Below are 10,088 nucleotides of genomic sequence, written 5' to 3'. Positions count from 1 at the left end.
AGTGTGGACACTCAGCTGCTTCCACAGCGCTCCCGGTTCAGCACTGCCCTGCCTGCACCGGCTGCCAGCACCGGGGCTTTGGCTCAGGGAGCTGCCAGTGGGAGGAGGAGTTTCCCTGGGCACGGGCAGGGATGTCTGCCAGGGCCAGGTGCCCACTGGGCCAGGTGCCCGCTGCTGCACATGGCCCTGGTGGCAGCTCTGGCTGGACAGGGAGAGCCACAGAGCTCTTCATCTGCTCCAGCACGGAGCAACCCCTTTGTTGTCCCCCACACTGCTGGTGAAGGGATGTGCGTGGGCTCCTGAGTTGTATTTGTCTGGGCAGAGAGGCAGCTTTAACTGTTCTCTTCCCCTGTGCTCTGGCAGATCCACCATGACCCACCGCTGCAAGAAATCCTCCGGTCTCTGGAAGGTACAGGAGCTTGGGCAGGACCAGCACCGTGCCCCGTGAACACCCTGGGATGGGGCTGCAGTATCTGCTCGGGGCCTTGGCACCCCCAGAGCCCCCTGACTCCCTCTATTCCCCCCAGATGGTGGTGTGGGATGAGCCTTTCTTCCAGGGCAAGAAGCACGAGTTCACCACCGACTGCTACAGCACCTCGGAGCACGGCTTCAGCACCGTGCGCTCCTGCAAGATCGAGAGCGGGGCGTGAGTGGGGGTCCCGGGGCACTGCCACGCCGCGGTGCTGCGGGACCCCACGGACAGCAGGGGGGGTTGGAGGATGGAGGCCTCCAGTGCGTTTTGCTACCCGAGCTGCCTCTTCTGGGCGCCGCTGGGTGCAGCGGGCACAGCCCGGCTGTGAGTGGGGCGGTGGGCAGCCAGGGGTCTCACCCCTCCGGCCCCGGCAGGTGGGCAGGCTTCGAGCACTGCGGCTTCCAGGGGCAGCAGTTCGTGCTGGAGCGAGGCGAGTACCCGTGCTGGGAGGCGTGGAGCGGCAGCAACGCCTACCACGTGGAGAGGATGTGCTCCTTCCGCCCCATCGCCTGCGCCGTGAGTGCCCCTGGCCCGGCTCCCCCCGCGGGCCGGCCCCCGGAGCCCAGCACTGCCCACGGGCAGGGTGGCAGTGCCAAAGCCGTGCCCGTCTCGGCCGCAGGACCACGGACGGAGCAGGTTGATGCTCTTTGAGCAGGAGAACTTCCAGGGCAAGCGGGCGGAGATGAGCGACGACTGCCCCTCGCTGCCCGCCCTGGGCTGGGGCAGCAGCACCGTGGGCTCCTTCCTTGTCCGCTCCGGCGCGTGAGTACCCGGGGCCAGCGGCCTGCCGGGACCGCCGGGGCACGGAGCAGAGCCCAGGATGCTCCGGCAGCTGCCGGGACCCTCCCGCTGCCCGGCGCCCGCAGCTCGGGGGCTTCGCGGTGCCGCCAGCCCCGAGCCACCGCCGCTCTCTGCTCTCTGTCGCAGGTGGGTCTGCTCGCAGTACCCGGGGTACCGGGGCTTCCAGTACCTCCTGGAGAGCGACAGCCCCGCGGGCGAGTACAAGCACGTGCGGGAGTGGGGGTCCCACGCTCAGACGGGCCAGGTCCAGTCCATCCGCAGGGTCCAGCAGTGACCGCGGTGCCGGAGCCGCCGCGCCCCGGGCTCCGTCTGTCCCGCGGGGCCGCGGGGACAAAGCTCAATAAAGGCTCAGATGTCCAAGGCGGCGCTGGCAGTTGGGGATGGGGCCGTGGCGGTGCGTGGCCGGGAGGGACGCCACTCCCGGGGACAGAGCGCGGCTCTGCGGGGGCAGGGGTGAGGTGGAGGGGAGTTTCTCTGCCCGGCTGCAAGGGCTCTGCAGGACCCCCACCACCCCACAGACACCATCTGCTCTTCCAGCACCTGAAAGGAGCTCCAAGATCAAGCAAGTGTGCACCTACTCCCGCATCCGTGCACACTCTGTACCCATCCCACCCCTCACACACCTGTACACACCCCTGCCCTCATCCCAGCACCCATCCCTCACTCCCGCACACCCAGTGTGCAGCCAAAGCTGGAAATGCAGCAGGGAAAAGCTGCTCTGGGAAAAAAAATCCTCATTTCAGAAGAGCTCTGGAGAAAAGGTTTGATGTGGTGAGAATGTCCCATCCATGACATTTGCAGCAGCAAGGCCACCAGCGGAGGGAATGCTGCCCAGCAAGGGATTCTCTCCGCAGGAAATCACAATTAAAAAGGCAAAATAGAAGGAGAAACAAAAAGTTTCGGGATAGGCTCAATGGAACACTGCTAAGCCCCGGGGCAAACCCGTCCGGGACCGGCAGCCAGGGAGACCTGAAGAACAGAGATTTCCGTCCCCTCCACGGCCACGGCTGGAGGGACCCCCGTCCTGGGCACCCCCCTGTCCCTGCGCAGCTCCGGGGCCCTGGGGGGAGGCGGGGTCCGGGAGCGGAGCCAGCACATGGCCAGGCACGGTGGGCAGCTGGCGGCGAGACCAGGGGTCCCCGGGGAGCCGGCCGGGACTTGGAGAACAATGCGGGAGCCCAGCAGCTGCACAGCGCTGTCACAACCCCCGGACGAGAGGGGAGCTGTCCCCGGCATGGCGGGGGTGCTGTCCTCAGACACGGCTGTGTCCCCAAGCCGGGCTGGTCTGTTTGCCATCCGTCCCCACCGAGCCCAGCATGTCCCCAGGGGTGTGTCCCCGCCAGCCCCTGCCCTTGTCCCGTGTCCCCTGGGTCACAGCCGTGGCTGTGGCGAGCCCGTGACACGATGACAGGGGGGTGACAGTGGCCTTTGCAGCGCCTGTCGTGGCAAAAGGGTCCCCAGCGTCTCCCGCAGCGGGCGCGGTGCGGGAGCGGTGCGGGGAAAAGGTGGCTCGGCCGCATTTCCAGCATTAAAATTTAATGCGAGTTGCAGCATCCTCCTGCGCCGTAGGTAGGGCCGGGGGGGCCGGGGGCTGCTGGAGGAGGAGTTTGCTTGGCCGCCTCTTCCTCAGGGATGCTCTGGGAAAGCTCCAGCACAAAGGAGCGGCGCGGAGAGCGGGAGCGAGCGGAACCGGCGCCCCCCAGCCCCAGCCCGGCCCCCCGGGAGCAGGTAACACACCGCGGACATGGCTCCGCTCCCTGCGGACCGGGATGAGGCGCCGGCGGGGTCTGGGGGCGCGGGGAGCCCGGGGGGTGCCCTCACCTCCGGGTGGGAGTGGGGGGGTCACGCCGCCCCGAGACTCGGGGGGTCCTGCGGGTATCGGTCCGGGAGGTGTGGAGCTGGCGGACGCGGCTGCTCCCTCCTCTCCGTGCCCAAAAAACACCCTCCTTCTCAATATAAATGATATAAATAATCCCACGAGAGGCCCCCCCGGCAGGACCCCCATCCTTCCCCGGGGCTGCCAGGCCCAGGCCGGGTCCCCTCCCTTTGTTAGGGCAGGAGCAGCCGCGCATCTCCCGGCCGCATCCCGGCCCGGCGGGCGATCCCGGTGATCCCGATCCGGAGGCAGCACTGGGCAGCCTTTGCCCCCCCTCGGACATCGCCTGCAGCCCCCGGCCCAGATCACAACTCACTGCTGCACCGCTTGTTTGTATTTTTTTTTTTTTTTCAGAATCCTCATCAAGAATAGGGCTCCTGCCAGGTAAATGGATTCTTGCCTGATTTTCAATGCTCCTGGGAGGATTCGTAGCCAAAATGCTGTTTTACTGCTTTGTCTCGAAGCCCCCATTTTCTCCTAAAGCTGATGGTCCTAAGCAGGGGTTAGAGGCGAGGCTGGGGCCAGCAGCCCCAGGGCACAGCACAGCCCTTCCTTCCCCTCAGAGTTAACTTGGCAGATGCTCTTCTTGCGGAGCCATTTTCTCTCCCTCATTGTCTCGCAGCCTTTTGTTGTGTGCGGGTAGGTCCTGCCCGGGGAGCCAGGAGGAGCCCAGAAATAATCCGATTTTCAGGCTTTGTGGGCTTACAAGGAGCCTTTTACACCCTTACACCCCCCTTCTGCCGGACTGCCCAGCCCCAGAGCTGCAGACAAAGGCAGCGACAGCACTGCAGCAGCACCGGAGCCTGGGCTGTGCCGGAGCCTGGGCTCTGCTGGATGACAGCGAGGGTCGGGCAGCGCTGGCAGGGCACAGGCCCGGGCTGTGTGCCCACCCCGCTGGGATCTGGGGGGTCAGGGTGCCCGGATCCCACATCCCAGAGTTCATCTCTCCGGGATCTCTCGAGGCATTGCTGTGCCCTCATCTCCCTGCTCCTGCCTGCAGTGGAGCTTGTGCTCCTCTCTCTCCCTCCCTCACTCAAGGAGAGGGTTTAGCCCCCGTTTAATTCGTGTTCCAAATCCCTCACGGCCACTGTATGTGCCACCCACGCGTGTGGCAGCGGCAGCTCAAGCTCGTGCCCAAGGCAAGTGTTTATGTGAGTCCTGTCAGCCCCAAATTGGTTTCCCCTCCCTGTCTCCTGGGATGTGCTTCATCCCCAGCCCCGAGAGGCTCATCCTGCCCTCGTCACGTCCCTCCTGCCCCAAACGCAGGCACCTCCCGCTCGGATCCAGGCAAGGCATCCAATTGCCAGATGCTCTGTGGCATCTCCGCGGCTCGTTCCCGCTGCTCGGCCCCACCGCAGCTGGGCTGCAAATGCCGCCTGGACATGCTGTCCCCACGGGAGGGACCGTCCTGCCGGCAGCGCCCGCGGCCTGTGGTGACAATGAACCGCGGGGAGCAGGAGCGGCTCCGCGGCTGAACTGCAGAGTCATCACGTCCCTGCTCCCCCGGGACCTGCTGCACTCCTGGTTTGCCCAGACGGGCAGGGCAGGGCAGGGCAGGGCAGGGCAGGGCAGGGCACAGACATGGGCTGGCTGCTGGCACGTGTCCCCAAATCCCCGAGATGGAGCAGCAGCCACTGCAGGGTGACCGCCAGTCATCCCAGTTTAACCAGTGCCTGTGGGACCACAGAGTCCCAGTGACACAGCTTCACCACGTGGCAGGGGCAGAGGTGGCAGCAGAAGTGGCAGTGGCAATCAGTCTCTGCCTGCTGTGTGGGGGTTCCAGCAACAGGTAGGGACAGTTTGGGGCATTGCCACCATCTCTGGTGTGGTGGTCCCGATGCCCCCCCTGTGTCTGGTTCAGCTCCTCCACTCTGCAAGGGGACAGGGACAGGAAGGTCCGTGCCCAACCCTCCTGCCAGGCTCCTGCCAGCTTGGCTGGGCTGTGCCTGAGGACGGTGCCCTGTTTCTCTCCCTTGCTGCGTTGGTTGTTTCTTTTGCAGCTGCTAATGACTGACCTGAGGTCTGTTCACACAGTCCCCTCGCTGCCTCCATGGCACAGAGCCACATGAAACAGGGGACATTGCACAGCACTCCCATAGCTGGAGACCACAGGTAGGACTCTGGGGAGGGGACACGGGCAGTGCCAGCCCCATGATCTTCCACTCCTCGTGAGCAGGGTGGGTGCTGGGCAGTTGAGACCAGCCTTCCTCCTCAGGGCCCCAACCCCTGGAGGGCTCTCCCCAGGCCCCAGAGGGGTTCAGAGGTTTACACCATCCCCAGGGCCACCTGCATGAGAGGATGTGTCCCCCACCTGTGCCCAGCAGCGGGGAGGGGGTGGCTGCCACAGCCCAGGGTCTCACAGCATCTCTGCTCCTCAGTGCCACCACCCCAGGGGCACGGACCCAGCTCCTGCCTGGCCAGACTGACCATGTCCAGAGGAGAGCCAGGCTCAGGAGCCACCATGATGACCAACACACGATGCCAGAGCCAGGCTGGCCTCAGCAGAGCACCCTGGTACCCACTGCCATGACGTGGAGCCACCAGCATGGCCACTGCGGGGGACACAGCCCAGGAGACTGCGGTGGTGACACATGAGGACACGGGGCTGGGCATGCACGTGGTTTTCCTGCAAGGTGCTGGGGTGTCCTTGCCTCCTGCTGCTCCCTCCCAGGCCTGTCCCCTTCCCTGAGCACAGTGTAGGAGGAGGGAGAAGGAAAAGGGAGTGGGGGACAGCTGTGTCAGCTCCTTATTTTGGCCAGAGGGACTGTGTTTGTCCCTGCTGCTCCTGCCCTTCCCTCTGGCTGTTGGTGAAGTCCTGGTGCTTTCTGCTCTGGAGGTGCCATGTCCTGCCTCTGCTCCTCTTGGAGAAACTGGTTTGTGGAGCATCCTGGAGCTTGGGGAGGAACATGGGCAGTGAATCCTCCTCCTGTGGCCCCTGCAGTGGCCCCATCAGCGGGTTGGACCGTGTCCTCCCCAGGCAGCCACTCAGGCCCACGTCCCCACGCAGGCAGAAGGGCAGGGCTGTAGTGGGCTGGGGGCTGAGGGCAGACACAGCTCATGGCAGGTGTTAGAGCCTTCAAGTCCAAACTGGAAAAGCGTCCTCCTGGGGACCAGAGGAGCTCGTGCTGTAGGAGCAGGTGACCCAAAGGGACACAGGGCAGAGGCTTTCCTTGAGGCACAGTGTTCCTGCAGCCCTTGGAGCACTGCTCAGCCCCATGGAGAGGCAGTTTTCAATGGGGAGGGGGTAAGCTGTGGGCCACCTTTCCTCTGCTCCACGGTGGTTTTCCCTGCTGGACCTCCTCCTCCCTGCACGTGCAGTGGGAGCTTGGTGCAGACCTGGAGCAGCTGTCGTGGTCTCTGCTGGAGCCCTGCTCTTGCAGAGTTGCCTGGAGCCTTACCCCAGCACTGCCAGTGATTCTTTCACTCCTTCCTTCTGTGCTTCTTCCAGCTCCTTTAGAGTCCTTTAGGCACTGCTGAGACTGTGTCCTCCATGTTTCCTGTGTCTCACCTTTCCCAGCCCCAGGGGTGGGAAGTGCATGCTGTGAGGGAGCACTGCTGGGGCCTTTGGTACCTCCCTGGCAGGGATCAGAGGGGCAGATGCCTGCTGAGCATTTCATTCAGAGACAGGTTCTGTTACACCGGCTAAACCCTCCGTTAACACCTTCCCCAACGCCAAAGCCCAAAAACGCCTCCTGCTCTTGTGAGCCAGAGCCCTGCTGCTGATGGGCCTGGCTCTGCATGCTGCCACTATTAACCTACTAACCTGCTGGGGCCCCTGTGCCCTCCCTGGGCTGCCACAGCCCCTGGCACACGGACTAACCCACTAACCAGCCCAGCGCATGCCCTACTAACCACAGCGGCCCCGCCTCGCTCCCACTAACCACGGCAGCAGCGCTGCCTTTAAAGGGGAACAGAAAAGCTGGAAAAAGGGGTTTGGAAGTGCCAGGTGTCGGTGCCAGGCTGCACAGGCAGGGACAGGCAGGGACAGCCCTGGCTGAGGGCAGGAGAGAGGACTGGCTGCCCAGAACTGGGCAGCAGAGGGAACCAGCTGCCTCTGTCCCGGGCAGGAGAGGGGACCAGCAGTCCCTGTCCCGGGCAGGAGAGGGGACCAGCTGCCCCTGTCCCGGGCAGGAGAGGGGATCAGCAGTCCCTGTCCCGGGCAGGAGAGGGGACCAGCAGTCCCTGTCCCGGGCAGGAGAGGGGACCAGCAGTCCTTGTCCCGGGCAGGAGAGGGGACCAGCAGTCCCTGTCCCGGGCAGGAGAGGGGACCAGCAGTCCTTGTCCCGGGCAGGAGAGGGGACCAGCAGTCCTTGTCCCGGGCAGGAGAGGGGACCAGCAGTCCTTGTCCCGGGCAGCCCTCGGCAGCACGAGGAGAGGGTTTCTCCCCACACGCCCTGCCCAGCTCTGCCTGTGGAGCCTGTTGCTGACTAGGAGCCTAAAACGGTTTTATCAGCAGAAGCTTTTCAGTTCCTTTTTAAGCCAGTAGATCTCTGTTACTAACACATTCCTGAACTGAATTAAACAAACTAACCATTGCTGCTTTTCTCTTCATTTCTCTTCCAGCGTGTGTGTCCTCTAAGGCAGACCAGTGCCCTGCTTCTGTTACTAACCTGTACTTCTGTTCCCACTGTACTAATCCTCCCTGACTGTTTCTCTCTTGCTACTAACAACTCTCTTTGCACTTTGCCTCTCGGGTGCTGTTTGCCATGACAAGTGACAGTGGCTCCTCCTGGACTTACTCACCTGCAGCACCCGATTTTCTGTGCTGCTGAGCATCCCTGGCTCCCATTTGGTACCACGGCAAAGAAGTTGCTCAGGCTGGGGCACTTTGAATATTTCCCCCTTGGCCTGTTTTCCAACAAATTTCACGTGGCACAATGAGGAAAAGAGGCTGAGTGGCAATAGGACAGTACAGTCCCATCAGTCATGACCAGTAATGGCTGTGGAGGTCCAGCAAACCCAGTTTGCCAAGAGATTCAGCCACAGAGCGAAGCTGCTGCCACAAGCCTGAGCTTGGGGCTCTCCTGAGGCCCCAGGTCACCTGTCATGGGGAATGTTCTCGTGCTGCTCCCAGCATTGATGCTCCTGGGCTCCTCTCTTCACCTCCTTTGTCTCTCCACAGTTTATCTTGTGCCTGGTGCATGCGGAAGCCGCTGCTGGCAGCGTGGCCCTGACTAACTCAGCTCCGTGTCACTGCCGGGTTGGTACCTGCAGGGTCCCCTGGCCCCAGCCAAGGGCAGGGGTGGGCACTGGGTGTCACAGGGGTGATGGGGGCACAGCCTGGGCTTTGCTTTCTGTCCCTCTGTCAGCCAGATGAGCATCCCCAGCCTCTGCAGGCATCCTGCCAGGGTGAAGGATCCAGGCCCTGGCCCTCTGGCGAGGGTTTGGCACATGGCAAAGCACTGACAGTGTTCAGGGCTGCCCGTGGCCAGTGGGACAAAGCCAAGCCCTGTGTGCCAGCAGAGGATGGTGGCCCTGTGCTGCTGGCAGGGACAGGCTGGCTCATGAAGACATCCCAGGCTGTGACTGCTGGGGGGACACAGCACCCCTCAACCAAAGGGTCACGGCAGCTCTGTCGGGGGGGCAGATCCAGACAGGGTCCAGCTCTGGCTGCTCTCTCTTGGCTTTGCCTTGTGCTCACTGTTGCCATGTCTAGGGCTTTCCCAGACCAGCTGCTGTCACTGGCTGATGTCACTGTCACCCCAGGGCAGCTCTCCTGCCTGCCCTGGAAGGCAGAGCTGGATGGAGCCTCCTGGGTGGCCCCATGGCACTGCCACCTCCCCTGGGCATCCCTGCTGTGCACTAACCCCAGCCTGCTCCTTTAGCTGGGGGGTCTCTCTCAGGCTGATGGGGGTCCCCTCCCCACCCAGCTCCGTGTCTGTCCAACCTCCACCTTATCCCACTAATCCCTCACGTGTCCTTCCTCCACACGGCTGCCACCAGGATGGGTTTTTGGGCTGATGCTCCTGTGTTTGATGGAAGGGGGAGACAGGGCCCTGCTGTGAGCAGAGTGGGGAGCACAGGGACAGGAATGGGACAGTAGGACAAGTCAGGTCAGGCGGGTTCAGGACTTCTGCACAGGACAGGAGCACCACAAGCCCTGGGCTGGAGTTGTCAGAGCCCACCACTGCGAGGGACTCTCCTGTCTGCCCCATAGATTCCCCCTTTCTGCTCCAGAGCAGCCCCCCTGCACACAGGGGGACCCCCCCCCCCCCCGGCTGGTCACCCGGGGGAGCCATGGGACCACAAGTCACCTCAATGGCCCAGAGGATGCAGCTGGCGAGTGTCACCCTGCACAGGCCCCTCAGTGGGGACAGGCCACCAGTGCCCGTGGGTGGCTGCTCCCCACTCAGAGCAGGGCAGGAGGGCAGAGAGGCTCCACCAAGCAACCAGGCTGCTCCTTTGCCCTGCTCCTGCACCTCAGGGCTCCCTGTCCCTGCTTCCCAGTTCCCATGGCTGGCAGCAGTTGATCTCTCTGTCTGTCCATCCCTCTTTGCTGCTGTCCCCAGAGCTGTCTGGAGAGGGGCAAAATGTGCAGACCACGCTTCAGCTGTGGTTGTGGACGTAGGGCCAGGGCACCCCAGCAGTGACACGGGCAGAGGTCCAGCCCTGGGTGCACTGTCCTGCCCAGGGTGCTCCAGCCCAAGCTGGTCAGGGCTGCCCCTGCTCTGTGGGCACGGCCACGACGGGGCTGGGCACTGGCCAGGAGTCCCATAAGTCCCCACAGCCTCGAGGATGTCTCCACAGCCCCGAGGATGTCCCCACTGCCTGTAATGTCTACTGTGAACATGGCAAGTGTGCAACCACCTCGCTGTCTTCTGTCTTTGTGCGGTGTGGGGAGCTGGGGGAACCGTGTGAGGCTGGGCTGGGGATGCTCCAGCTCCCATGGGGGCGTGGGGGGCCAGGACAGACCGTTCTCACCATGGCCACCTCAGCCTA

At 63.6% G+C, this 10,088-nt stretch overlaps 1 protein-coding gene across 1 annotated transcript; it reads left to right on the top strand.

Moving 5' to 3' along the window:
• The first annotated feature begins 370 nt into the window (after positions 1 to 370).
• On the top strand, positions 371 to 1,547 carry CRYBA4 (crystallin beta A4). The gene is made up of 5 exons (XM_066331085.1): positions 371 to 409; positions 528 to 646; positions 847 to 988; positions 1,092 to 1,234; positions 1,400 to 1,547. The coding sequence occupies exons 1-5, from the start codon at positions 371 to 373 to the stop codon at positions 1,545 to 1,547; spliced, it is 591 nt and encodes a 196-aa protein (XP_066187182.1).
• The last annotated feature ends 8,541 nt before the right edge of the window (positions 1,548 to 10,088 follow it).

Source organism: Sylvia atricapilla, chromosome 17 (genome assembly GCF_009819655.1).
Source record: "Sylvia atricapilla isolate bSylAtr1 chromosome 17, bSylAtr1.pri, whole genome shotgun sequence".
Classification (NCBI taxonomy): Eukaryota; Metazoa; Chordata; class Aves; order Passeriformes; family Sylviidae; genus Sylvia; species Sylvia atricapilla.
The sequence above is the reverse complement of the archived record's forward strand: the minus strand, read 5'-3'. Positions and strand labels throughout refer to the sequence as shown.

Bases quoted from the DNA above. Each gene is read 5' to 3' on its own strand.
- CRYBA4 (XM_066331085.1), top strand. From the start codon at position 371: ATGACCCACCGCTGCAAGAAATCCTCCGGTCTCTGGAAG. The intron at 989-1,091 runs GTGAGTGCCCCT...TCTCGGCCGCAG, and splicing joins TCCGCCCCATCGCCTGCGCC to GACCACGGACGGAGCAGGTT. The intron at 1,235-1,399 runs GTGAGTACCCGG...TCTCTGTCGCAG, and splicing joins TTCCTTGTCCGCTCCGGCGC to GTGGGTCTGCTCGCAGTACC.